Source organism: Natator depressus, chromosome 16, assembly GCF_965152275.1.
Source record: "Natator depressus isolate rNatDep1 chromosome 16, rNatDep2.hap1, whole genome shotgun sequence".
NCBI lineage: Eukaryota > Metazoa > Chordata > Testudines > Cheloniidae > Natator > Natator depressus.
The window spans coordinates 23,951,370-23,965,442 of NC_134249.1; the positions used below are offsets into that span (position 1 = coordinate 23,951,370).

General features: G+C 41.0%; 1 protein-coding gene across 5 annotated transcripts in view; it reads left to right on the forward strand.

Moving 5' to 3' along the window:
* NEK6 (NIMA related kinase 6) overlaps nt 1–14,073 on the forward strand; it is a 103,150-nt gene that overhangs the window by 82,690 nt on the left and 6,387 nt on the right. For all 5 annotated transcript variants that reach the window (XM_074973436.1, XM_074973435.1, XM_074973432.1 and 2 more), the window contains 2 exons: nt 3,355–3,449; nt 11,696–11,809. In XM_074973436.1, coding sequence (XP_074829537.1) covers nt 3,355–3,449; nt 11,696–11,809 — 209 coding nt within the window. The remainder of the gene's footprint in view (nt 1–3,354; nt 3,450–11,695; nt 11,810–14,073) is intronic.

The following is a 14,073-nucleotide window of genomic DNA, read 5'->3' on the forward strand; positions in this document are numbered from 1 at the left end:
TAATGAGAGGACTTGAGTCTATCCCATGTGCAGCTACCTTTTACAGGAAGCTAAATCAGGCCAAAACTGGGTCAAGGTCTATGTTGGAATATTCCTAGGCTGGGTAATAGTACTGGCTTAATAAGGAATGCTGTAATAGGGAGAGACTCATAGACCGGCATGGAGATGTAATAATTTCTGAAAGTCACTTTCCCTCTCACACAATATGTACCTATGTTGAATTTGTGCAAATTAAATTTTCAACCAGAGATACATACCTCACTCAGATTCATGTAATTTCTTATTTGAATGAACTATAAATGCAAGCTAAGATTATGAGATTCAGAGAATATAGAATATCAGGGTTGGAAGGGACCTAAGGAGGTTATCTAGTCCAACCCCCTGCAAAGCAGGACCAATCCCCAATTTTTGCCCCAGATCCCTAACTGGCCCCCTCAAGGATTGAACTCACAACCCTGGGTTTAGCAGGCCAATGCGCAAATCACTGAGTTATCCCTCCCCCCACAAGATATGGTAACTGGTTACTGGCCACGGCTAGAAGCAGAATAGTAGAGTGGAGGACCAAATGAGTGATCCAGTCAGGTACAGCAATTCTTCTTCCTATGTTATGCCGTATATTTTCTGACTATCGGAACTGTAATGAATTAATCCAGTAATTTCACATTCATGAAGTAGATTTTATTTCATTTTACTATTTTTATGTGAATTACACAGATCTGACGGCTCCTGCTTTGACAATATGCTTCGTATATTAAAATACTCCCCTTGTGAATAGCCCAGTATTAAAATGGCTAGGGTTTGGCATTGGTAGACTTCGAGACTCACCACACATTATGGGGAAGACTTGGGTTTGAGGCTAACCATGTGAATCTTGAAAGCAGCTGGGAGCGCTGTTTGGAGTTAGGTGCATGCTGCATCATTCACAAACACTTTCTAATGGATGAACATTTCAGGGATGATTAAAACCTTGGGCTGTAGGGGTCCATGCTGCAGTCATAGCTCCCAGAGGAGGATAGGAATCCATGTGTACGAGAGATGGGAAGGTAAAATGGAAGGACGGGGTGGAAATGTAATTACCCTAGTTACGTACACATACAGATATCTCTGTTATCAGCAGGGATCCACCCTGGAGCCTTCAGCACCAAAGACTCAGACTTCTCCCATTTGTGCCCTAGGAGTTCACCATGGATGACCATGGCATCTGTATGCCTATGTAGCCATGTTTCTGCTACAGAAGGGTTAGTGAAAGACTGACACACATTTGGATTGCCCCATGTTCCTTCACATAGGATGAGGGGTGAATAATGAGATCCCTTTTTGCCCATATGACAGGAAATCGCCCATTCATGTGGTAGGACTTTCAAGTCTTACAAAATCAGATTATTTGGAAACTGATTACTTGGGTGATGGAGCAAGTCTGTATTTATAGGGCCAAATTGAAGGCAGTGAAATTAATCAGGTATGAATTTGGCCTACATTTCCCAAGAGAAGATTTTTACAAACTCACAACATAAGTAGATATGAACACCTAATTAGAAAGATGTTACTTGCTGGGAACCAGGTGAGTTATAAAAGTACTAGAAGATGTGAGCTAGGGGTTATGGGCTTGTGAAATGCATTGGCTATTTCAATAAACAGAAATATGTGAGAGATTGTAATTGGTCCGTAGCTGGAATAACTAGTTACCACATGTCCCAGTTTGTTTCAGTAATGCCTCAAGGTTGAGGAGGAAGGCACTTCACACTAAAATATGTGTAATAAAAATCCAGGATTGTCACTCTGCAGCCTAGAATGTCTGATGAGTCAGTGTGAACTGATGGAATCAGCTACAAGCATGGCCGAGAGCTCTTTTGTTTAGAATATCCTCCCTGAGATTTGCAGAGTGTTACCATCCAGTTTTTAAAGTTCTCAGCCATTTTGACTTTATGAATTACGGTACACCTGTGCAACAGCACAGGCTTTCAGTTGCAGTAATGCATCTATCTATGTCAAGCGTCCTGGACTGTTGTGATATCAGAGGTAACTCAATCGGCCATCACCCACTACAGCTAATTTGCATGCAACAGTTTCTCTGGTTGTATGAGGGAGACTGCTGAGATTACTTAGCCCAAGTGTGTGACAGCATGGGCTTTGAGCTACTAGTACTTGTTATCATTTGCTTCCACCCCTTTCATTTCCAACGTTCTCACACACTTGTAGATCTTGTTTCTGTTTAATTTTGCATGGTTTAGCACCAGAAAGGCCCATTGACTTACACTCTGCTCAGAAGTCTACAGTTTATTTGCAGCCAGAGTTTTGAATGAAGAAATTGTGGATTTAACATGAGGCAATTTAACATTTGCCACTTTAAGGTCACTAGTAGAAGGTTAGATAGGAATACCAAGATCAGAAAAAGAACAATTAACAGAGGGTTTGACAAGCAGAGAAAGGAAAAAAAAAAGATAACTGAACCCTGGATGTTTTTTTATAAATGGAGTAGCCGAGGATTATTGGATGTAATTGAGGATACCAGGGTATCTTGTATTTTCAGTCCCACTAAATTGATTTGGGATTAAAATGTGTTTCACTGGTACAAGAGATTTATTAGTAATTATTTCAAACTCCTGTCCAAAGATGCCCTGGCAAATTTATCTTTAGAAAATACAAACTTTGGAAACAGAGTTGAAAGCTCATAGCTCCGAGTATGACGGAGAACTGCAAAAGAGAGTTTTTAATTCTGGAATTTTATAGATCACCCTGGCTCTTTCAGAAAAGTTTTTGAATGCCTACTTTATTACTACTATTTCTCCACTACAGCAAATGGTCTCTTGAGATCTCAAAGAGCTCGTTAGAGGAAAGGTATCTTATCACATTTGGAGCTGGTCTGTCAGGCAGCTGGTTCAGTGTGTGTCAAGTGAACATATTCAATTGATCTGCTGTCACAGGATTCCTGTTTTAGTAGTGAATGTTCATAACATCTAACCTGCGGCTTCATGTGCCGTTGAGTGAACCAAGTGGAGAGTGATCATTTACCATTGTTCTGTATAAGCAATACAGTCCAAAAGTGCCCAGAAGGGTGGAAAAGAAGATTGTTTTCCTCAAAGTTCAAAAAACATAAAATTATCACAGTAATGCCCGTCTGTTCTTTATCTGATTTTTTTCTACCTTAGTATGGTTCTAAAAAAGAACATTTCTTCCAGTCTTTTGAAACCATTGCTTATTTCATAATTGTGCAAACTATCTCCAGTGTGTGGTTTGCCAGAGCCATTGCTCTTCACGAAGATAAACATCTGTACTTCATATAGATCAAACTCTGTTGGTCTTTAGAAAGATAATTCCTGTTTTTTTTGTTTTTTTTTGCTTGCTTTGTTACAGTGGGAACTCCATACTATATGTCCCCAGAAAGAATACATGAAAATGGCTATAACTTTAAATCTGATATCTGGTCTTTGGGCTGTTTATTGTATGAGGTAAGCATCTCTAACTTTTTCATCTTTGCATAAACAAGCACATAATAAAAGAAAACAGGAATGAATGAAGTAAACAGTTTAACTCAATCCTGTTTACATCTGATATCTGTGAAACCCTATAAAATCTTAGTTATCTTGAGTTCTTTTTGAGTATTTTTTAAAAAAGAAGATATTAAACAGATTTTATTCAGAGCTGGTTTAGTGCATCACAGTAAATATTAGAGATACAGATAGCAGCAAGCCAATTTGTCTCATTCTTTACTCCTATAAGCTGGGCAGTTATTGGAAGAGCATATTTAGAACTCTTTCCTAAATATTAGGTTTGTTTTAAAGACCAAACGTGTCATTTTAATGTAATTTAGTGTAAAGAGCAATGAGTTCTGAAGAGTTGAAATACTTTGACCTTCCAGAGCTCTTGATGAAGAAAACTACTGTGGTTTTTAAATGAATTTACTGTTCCCACTGAGAGGATTTAGTTAGATTTTTTTAAGTGTTTAAAGCCATGCAAAACCATGTAAGAATATAGTTTTCAAAGCAGAGATCCTTAGTGTGAACTACATAGTTTTACATACTTAGTGTGTACTACATACTAGATATATTAAGAAGAAAGTTACTCTTGATACTATGATTTTGTGAGAACGCTATGCCATTAGATTTTTCAAGTGTTCAGAAAAATGATCAATTAATGGTATTTGAGATCCATAAAAAAAATTGTATTCATTTAAACAAATAGTAAGGTTACATTATAAATGTATGAAACAGCTTTGGGTTCAAGTGAGGGTACCCAAAATTTAGAAAGTGCATGGTACAACACACACTCCTCCCCCCCCCCCCCCCCAATTTCAGCTAAGAGCCCACTATAATGTTAAAGTTTAATTGAGTATAACCCAGGGCCACTTCAAAGCTTTGGATGCTTACGTATTTTGGTTGTTTTTTCCTGGTTAATTAAGAGATTGTCAAAATGAAATGATGTTTGTCATTGCAACTTTTCACAATCGTGAAAAAAAATCAAAATACAAATACCTGGCATAAACTGATCAGACAGTACAGCAACTTTAGCTAGGTTTCTGCATAAACTAGAGAAACCCTACTTTTTCTTAAAGAGAATTTTATCTTAAAAGCAAACTAGGCAGTGCTCTTCCCCACAAGAGTTAAGTGTTTGTTACTGTTGGTTTACTGCTGGGAAGAATATACTCATCTAGGTGGCTAAATGCTTGTTTAACAAGGTCATGTCCTGTCGTCAGCACAGTACCGAGCCTGAGTCGTGCAGTTCAATGGGTGCTGATTTGTGGGTGGGCAGGGTGTGAAAGTGCTGTGTGGTGAGCACCTAGAGAGAGATCAGTGCTGGGAAGCCAGTATAATAAGTCAACAAAATCCTGCTAGAGGGATTAAGCATCCATTGGGAGCTGCTTGAGTCAACAGCTGCGTGCCACTTACATGTGCGAACTCCGACACCGTCTGCTTAGATGCAATTAGGACTTTGGTTCCTAAAAACGTTCTGGACCAAATTTATCTGCATGTCGGTTTTTAGGTGCCTGTTACGTTGGTATCTAAACACTGACCTGTGCCCACCTGAAGTCCTTCTTTCCACAGCAAGGAAAATGCAGATGCTCCTTAGACAGCTGATGCATGTTTACCTGCTGTCCTGGGCCAGAGACGTGACACAGAGTTTAGTTAATGGAAAAACAATGAGGCTGGATTTAGTACAAATGCAGTGAATGGCTGCCGTGAACATAAAGGCCAAGGGCTGGTCTTGGTGGTCTCTAAGCAAAGAGCAGCTGGACCTGCTGAGAAGTAGACTTGCTTGGACAGAGATGAGTGGTGTATCATAACAGTGACTTGTGCGTGAAATTCCACTGGGGATTAGAGGGATGGGCTAAGGGGACACACAGGTCTGATGCTGTACACCACGGTCAATAGGGAATTGCCAGACCTTTGCCAAATAATGCAAACCACAGACAAAAACATTCTGGCAGGACTGTTGACAACTTAGAGCCAGGAACCAGATAATGTAGAAGGTAGTTTCCTCGGCTGCTCCTCTCTCACAAATTGTCCTCCCAGTTTTTGGTCCCGCTCTGTGCCTTCTCATCCACAGTATGGTGCAGGAAGACCTTGTAAGGTAGCATGTGGGGCTGAGGGAAGGTGATTAGAAAGTTAGACATTGCTGCCAGAAGGGTGGAAGCAAATCATATTGCATCTAAAATCATTGTGGATAGTGCCTTTCAACTGGGGTTTGTACGGTGCAGACCTACGGTCCTAAAGGAGATCTTACCTTGGAATCTGTGAGACAGCCATACAAGAAAAGCAGTTGGGAAACTAATATTTATATATAGGGAAAAGTGGTTGATCAATAAAATGGAGCTTTAAAACAGCATAAGCTCACTAAAAGAAACCACTTCTGTCAGAGCTGGAAAATCCTGCAGATTGGCTAATCGCACCATTTCAGTATCTATTTAACAATGAGAAAATAGGTGTGTGTTAGCATTTGTTTAAGAAACATTAAGATGTGCCAAAAGCTGTCCTGAGCATGCTGCCTACTCAGGGCAACGCGGCCCAGATGGGAAAGAGGGCTTGTAGCCTAATGAAAAAGCTGTGCTAACCAGTGTTCCCACGCACATGTGGAATGAATTTTGTTCTGTCCACCAATATGGAGGTGGGGCTGAGGGGTTTGGAGTGGGCTCGGGGCTAGGGCAGAGGGTTAGGGTGCGGAGGGGAGGGAGACTCCCCCCAGCTCTCTCTCCCCGCAGCAACACCTGGCCTAGCACTGCGGGATAGGCGCCTCTCCCCTGGCTGCGCCAGGGCCAGGGCTAGGTTGGGACCGGGGAATGAGCGCTTCTCTGCCCAGGCTGGGCTGGGGCTGGTGGGGAGAGGCGCCTCTCCCCGCCGCGGCAGGTCCGGGGCTGGGGGAGAGGTGCTTCTCCCCACTGCAGCCCTGAGCATCTTTGCGGTGCTTAATAGGCTGCTGCGTGGCCACGCAGCTTAGTGGGAACTTAGGTGCTAACACCAGTGTGTGATAGCCTCGTACTGGAAAAGGAGGAAAGCAGCAACTCGGTTCTAGGCTCTCATTATCATAAACAATTGTGGAAACGTACTCCAGCTGAGTGAAATGTTTCTGGGCCCAGGCTTAAAATTCATGTGACCTCTAGGAAAGGAATACAAAGGACTTTGAATTAATTCAGAGTCCTAAAGCAACAGCAGCAACAACAAATTCTGACTAGAAACAAGGCACATATTGTTAACAGCGGGTAATTAACGATAGGAACAACTTATCACAAGTTGTGGTGGATTTCACGGGAAATTTTGAAATCAAGATTTAGATGTTTTTCTACAAGATGAGCTTTAGTTCAAACAGAAATTAATTCAGGGATATCCTATGGCCGTGCTGTGCGGGAGATCACACCAGATGAACACATTGGTCCCTTCTGGACTTAAAGCCGATGAATGTACAAACCAATTTAAAAAGCCTGCTGCTTTACATGCATGGACCCTTAGTATCTAAAGATACTAGTAATATACAGAATGGAACTATAAAGTGTAGCAGTATCTAAAAGGTGTGTATCGTGTTTCCATCACCTGAAATGCATCCCAGAGACTTCTCTTTATAGGTTCATTGTGAGGGAAACTTGGGCTTTAAGAATTTAATAAAATTTTTACATTAAAAATAGCTGGAATTGTTCAGATTTGACCTGAAACTGAGATTTCCAGTAAAGACGTTGCTCAGTTGACACTCTGATGCCTTTTATTTGCACCATTAGCCCTACCGGGGGTAAGAGCAATATTGACGGTAACCCAGGTTAAGGGCTGCTGTCCCATAACTGATCAGTTCAAAGTGAGTTCTTGATCAGGCTGCTTTAAGTTTGTTCCTAAGTATGAGTTCTGCTGTAGAGAAGATCTCAGATTTTGTTTGGAGTGACGTATTTAGCCATATGCTAAGATATGGTTTTGCTGCACATTAGGGTCCCCTCATGGTGTCGTAGTCTAAGCGTCCTAGCATGCTTGGTAAAATAAATATGCTTTTGTGGTGGTAATAGTATAATTATGTGTGTGCAATATGTGGCTTGAAAAGCATTTTTGTACTTGCTGTCTATATAGGAAACCCTTTAAGTTGTGGACAAGGTCTGATATTTTTACCTTGCAAGAAATATTGGCCAGTTACCATTTGATTTCAGTGAATAAAAAATCATTATTTTTAGACATTTTAAACTTTGCTTAAATTATTTGAAAAATCAAATCTGTACATCTCTTTGAAGGATCTTTATTTTATTCATGCCAATTTCTTGTAATAAAAAACTTTTTTTTCCCATTGGGCTAAAAAGTGGGGAAATAATGATGTTTGGCTGGTTATGAATCATTTCTGATACCTCTTTTCAGACATTATTTGGGAGATAAACTCAAGAGAGATTTACTGTACAAATTACCTTCAGAGATGTGCGTGTCAATTGGAATTCCATTGAGTAATATTGGGGGAGGGTGTTATGTCATACAGCACCCTCTTTCTGTGACATTTACAATCACACATTGATTTTTATTAAATCTTATCAAAATAGTGGGAGGTGTCTTCATTCCCCACTTCCCTTGGAAATCTGTCATCCAGATAACTTCAAGGGGATAAAAATAAGTTCTCCATTTCCAGAATGTAGCCACAAGCGATGGCTTTAGCACTTTTAACAAGATGATCAATTTAAACACTAACAGGATTTCATATTTTTTAAACCAGTCATGCGGTGTGGTGGTCAATTTTAAATGGAGATCCGGCCATTCTGCTGTAATTGTTCTAACCAAAATGTCAAAAGCAAACCCAAATGTGGCATCGCAAACTGTTGTTAGCAATACATTTGGAATGCCTGCACTCACAATCCTCCAGCTCACATTCTTGGCTGTTTTAGTCAGAATTTATAAGGCATCTTCTTTTTCAGTTTTAATTTTCTATTTGCCAGTCTTGAAAAGAACGTGAGTGTTGTGCTCATTTTTTGTTTTACTTTGCATATGGCTATGTAAGGCGATATTGACAGGGATTTTAATTGTAATTGAAAGATCTTCAGATTTCCAGGAATTATTGACTTTTTATTGAAGTCTACAAGACCTGTCTGGTATGCTTTTGGGTACCGTTTTCCTGACTCTGCTTTGTATTTGTAACACACAGATCGTCACCGTATCTCAGAGAAACCATGGAATCTGTACTTTTTTTAATTTTAAATTACTAATGCCAGTTTGCTCTTTGAAGATCCTGTTTATCACCGATGACATTTAAGATTATACAGTATATACTGATAATCTGTGAAACTCAGAACCACAAAAAGATACAAAGTAGACACTGACTAAAGATTCTGATCTGTGTGCATCATGTACATTTCTTATGTTCTCCCAGCCTGCAGTTGCTGTCTGTTCAGTAGAGCATATCTAGCTGCCTGCTACAGGGGGACATGATGTTAGATTTCATTGGTACTGTGAAATTCAGTTCTGCAAACATTCCTAACTACATGTTACACAAAGTAGCTACAGCTGGAAATCTACAAGAAAAGTGAAGCTGGGATTTTCCAAGGAGCTTGAGGGAATTGGGCACCTAACATCTATTGAATTTCAGAGTAATTTTAGGTATCTTGAAAATCCCACCTGAGTTGCAAATTGTAAGCATGTTTGGACATCTGACACATGACACTGGCAAGAACTACCTGAAATATATTTAAACTTGAAAATGCATCACTGTTTCTCTAAATTGACAGTGAAACTCTTTTCCATTAATATCTGGCAAATTAGTGAGTGATGTACCAATAAAAATTGTGGCTACAGTCCCACAAAATGTACTTAGTCCTTTTATTTTACCAAGTATACTTTAATTTTAATTATTTGTCCTGCTCTGCTAATACATGGGACATATTTTGTATATTAGTGAACTCTTAGTAAAATGCACTGCAGAATCCTGCTATTCTTTAAAACAAACAAAAATCTTTGCTGGGAAGTGTAGTGAGTCCACCAGTTTTGTTGTGAGAACGATCTGATTTGTTTATTGGTGTGGTTTAACTGAGTTAAAAACTTTCTATTAACTGCACAGAGCAAGCCTGAAAGCAATGTCTTCAAAACCTGATGTAATTCATGTGCAGCACCTCTGTCCTCAAATCACTAATAATCTGTCAATGTACGTATCTAAACTATAGAATTTCAGAGCAGTGTGTCTTGAGTTGATTTTTTTTTTTAAAGTACTGCTGGGAGCTCGCTGTGTGTGTCAGCTACAAGATGATATTCTTTGGATAGCTTTCACAGTGCATGATAATGAGCAAAAGACTAACAATTAACAAATAGCCCCTTATTAAACCCATAGCGAGAAGCATCAACTTCAGCCGGCGTAAATATGAAAAGCTTGCTTTTTTGATGCAAAATGGTTTTAAAAGATCTTCTAAACAGAATAGATAATATCAACAATTATCCAATAGCGCTTCATTAGGAGGAGGTATTACTCTGCTGTGTGGTGTGGCATGTGACAGTTGGTGAGGGTGACAAGAAGCACTTGAACAACGTTATAGAGTAATAAGCAGATGGGGCACCGTGTGGGTTGCATGCTGAGGTGACATGCCTCTTGCTTACTGAGCCTCTCTGCAGCTCATGGCTTTCCCTTTGAAGACCATTCTTATTAGTGTTATTGGTTCACTTATATGTAAATGGCGAATTTCATTTGTTTCGGTTCCTGGAGACAGTTGTAACGGTGAACAGTCTTGGGCTTGCGCCTGACATTGCCAGAACATACTCTGGATCGTGGGCTTGTTGTTTTTGAATCGTAGTTTGAGAGAGAGAGCAGAAAGGTACTCGACTCACAATGTTTACTTTAAATAGGCATTATTTATTCATGCCATATTTTGTAAGTGCACAAACACACATCTCTTCATGGCTGCTGTTCTGGGGCTCAGCATTTAAAGTTCATTTAGAGCTCTCAGTTAAAGACTTGCAGCATAATTGATTTCCTCCCACAAAGATGCAATTGTATCTTAGCTCCTCAAAAACCCTCCATCGTGTTATCCTGGCTGCTTGAATCTTCCATTTATCTCCATGAAAAAAAGTACGTTTGAATACACTGAGATATGGGGCTCAGGAACCAAAGAAACTAAAATGAAAAAAATAAGCTGATTAGGAGAAGACACAGTAGCCTGGTTACAAAAGCTTTTTAGAATCCTCTTCCCTCGACAACACGTGGCTTTGCTTTATTCAGAATATCAAGCGGAATGTTCATATTTATAAAGACTTTGAATTTTAGGTAGCAGCTTGTTGTCCAGAAAGCATCAATTTACTCTTTACAACAGTCCACTAAAAATTGAGCAGGCACAGAGAGCAAATATGCTCTGTTCTGAACAGGATCGTAACTGAAGTAGATTGAAACTGCAACATGCATCAAAGGCGAAAGGGCTTTTACTTTTAAAAGATTATCATATTCCACTTCATGCAGTTGGTTTAGAACAATAATTTTCTTGCTGCACTGAAATCCTATTTCCTTGGTTTAAGTAACATTGATATTTATAATTTTTTTCGGTGTACATCTAAAATTGCTGCCCAGCCATATTCACAGAGTCCCACATGTAAAACATTTTAGGAAAAAATAATTACAGTGCTAGGGGAAAACATAGAAGCCTCTCCTGTGTAATGAGGGCCAGGAAAGTGTAATGAGTGCTCATTGATCATTTGAAGAGAGTGGTGGGAGGTGTTTGGTCTGTGACTCTCCATTCTGCTTGGCCACGGGTGTTTTCTTTGGTTACAAGAATGCTCTGTCCTTGGGGACACCAGGAAACCAGTTTAGATGCCTGAGACGAACGAACGTACGTACGTGTGTGTGTGTGTGTGTGGGGGTGTCCCTGCAGCATGGTAAACCCGAGTTCCAGCCTTCTGAATAGGGGACAGGCAGAGGTCTGACTTCACTGTGCAAATACCAAATCTCGTGCCTTTCTTGTGGAGGGGGCACTCTGTGACTCGAGGTGCTTTGTGCAACTGCCGCTGCCTGACACAGCTTTTGTTTGCTTATGTCCACGGCGTAGGGCTGATGAGGGAACGGCAGGTATGCTGTACATCTGGTAATAGGTGCTTGGCAGTTTATAAACTGATGTCTCAAAGAGCAACAGTATCCATTTGTGTACACTGTCAGAGAGCAACAATATCAATCATTTGTGCCCTGTCACAGAGCAAAACTTGCTATTGCAAATCAGCAGTACTGGGAGCTTCTAAACCCTTCACAGTTTAAAACTATCTTCCATTTTTCTCTACAGATGGCAGCTCTTCAGAGTCCGTTCTATGGAGATAAAATGAATCTGTTTTCTCTTTGCCAGAAGATAGAACAATGTGACTACCCTCCCCTTCCAGCTGAACATTATTCTGAAAAGGTAAATTGGGCACCTGATGCTCAGATTGGAAAGTGGTGACCAGTGGGGGTAAAATAACTGACCCTAGGGGGGAGGGGAGGGCAGAGTGAGCGTGAAGACAGGGAAGTGGTTTTTGGCCATATCTGAAGTAGACCCTCCCCCCCAACACCTGAAAAGAATTGGGGACCTCTAGATAGGATTCCCTAGATTAGCATACATCTGACTAAAACACCTCTCACCATGGTATCCAAGCACCAGCAAAGTAAATGGAGCCCAATGGGGAACAAAAGGAAGTTTCCAGTAATGAGGAGTGGTCTGATCTGGAGCGCTCCTGCACTAGCAAAACATGACGACGAAACCTGGGGAAAACCTGACACCTCTCCCTACAATAACATACCATAAAACAGTGTTTAAATTTAGTCTATAAAGTCCTCAGTTTGTTTAAATGTATAACAAGGGAAAAATGATACTAAAAGGAGGAAGTGAAGTGATTAGCCTAGTACAATAAGCATCCAAGCAGGAGCCATATGGGGGCTTTTTAACGTCTGGTTAATTTTATTGCTATGAAAGCAAGAGACGGAAAGCAGTGGCTGGACTGAGTGATATCACAAGTTGCTGCTGTGCATGCTTGCTCCCACCCCTTTGCCACTGTGCTTAAATCCAGTTGCAGCCACCCCCTTCTTTTGCAGTGGACCTTTTATGACAGTTGTGTGGCGCTTTTTCAATGTGGCCAAATGTCAGCTAGACTGAAGCCCACCAAATCCATTTCATGTGGACCTAAATCAGACGGGAAACCAAGTCTCTTGATAAGTGCATGAATTGCCCTAAACAACCAGTTCTTTCCCTCCATTTCTTCTTTCAGAAATAGCTGCCTAGTGTATGAAAGGAAGTTGTTAAGGTAATTGAGAGAGTCTAACTTGTAGTTTTTCAGTAGAAGCAGAGCTCTGTGTAGTGAGAGACAGGGTACAGGGGAAATAAAATCCAGGGCAGCTAGCAGACAGTCCATGTGTATTCCAAGGTTATTCCCCAGAAGGGGACTGTGGTGATGCTCAAAACATCTTTGCTACCGGGTTGTACAACAGCAGCCTGGTAGAAATGGGAAGCAACAAACTACATAGATGCAGGTAATCTAGAGAACTCTGCCTGAGTATGTCTTTCCTGGGATTAGAGAAATATCCCCACTTAGTTTTGCATACTCTCTAACTAGTTAGAGGTAAGAGGATGCTGGAGGAAGGAAGGAGTTGGAATGTTCATAAAACAAAAGGGGTTTGAAATCAGTTTTGCATATTCAAAAAATGGGGCATCCATACAGTGACCTCCCCTCCCCTGTGTTTGTGGTATATGCCAATCTCCCTGTAAACGCAGACACAACAAAATAAATAAAACTGGCTTGAGAGCACTTTAATTGGCAACCAGTTCACTTGCACATCCTCTTAAGCTGCTGACATTTGGCTCCCAGGGAAAGGTACCATGCCAGATCTGTGCACAAAGCATTGGGAAATAGTACTAGACAAAACTGAGCAGCTGGGCTCTGGCTCCGGCTCCATTACACACAGCAGCTTTTGTGAAATGAAGTGTGCACTTCTGGAAAAATCCAGTGTGTGCTGGTTGCAGGGTTATGTCTCCTCTGGATGGATGCAGATCGCTCCCCGTAATGTCAACAGGAGTCACAGGCTTGGAGGGGACAGATCCCTAAACATGCCAAGCCAGTAGATTTTTTCCCCCTTAATAAAGACTTGGATTGGCTGCAGTGAGGCACTGTTAGTGAAAGGGGCACGTGTGGGAGGTGTCAGTCACTGAGGGGAGACTAAACTCTTAGGGACTTCCGATAATTTCACGTCACTCACCAGAATTTGAGCTTTTGTGTTTAAAGCATGACATTTCTCACAGGACAGCATCTCTCCGGCTGGACTAGCATGGTGCTGTCTCCTTGAGCCTGCAGGCAGAGGCTCTGTCTGTGCTAGAGAGCTGAACCATTCCTAATTCAACCGGTGGGATAGAACCAGCTTTGACTCAAATGGTACACAGCATCCACACCAGCCGTTTCAGTTTCAGTACCCTCTGGAGACCTATCCCAAAGTGCCTTACAGAAGCAATGGATTCTGGGAGGTTTCAAAAGGCACCGCTGTAGTCAAAGCAAATGTGCAGTAATGTTAAGATAAGAATGTACATGTGCAATCAGTTCCCCACCTCTTCAGGTGAAGGATAACACCCACACGCCGCTTTCTTTCAGAGCATCTGTTCTAAGCATTAACTTCCTACCCTGAGTTGTGAGTCAGCAAGTC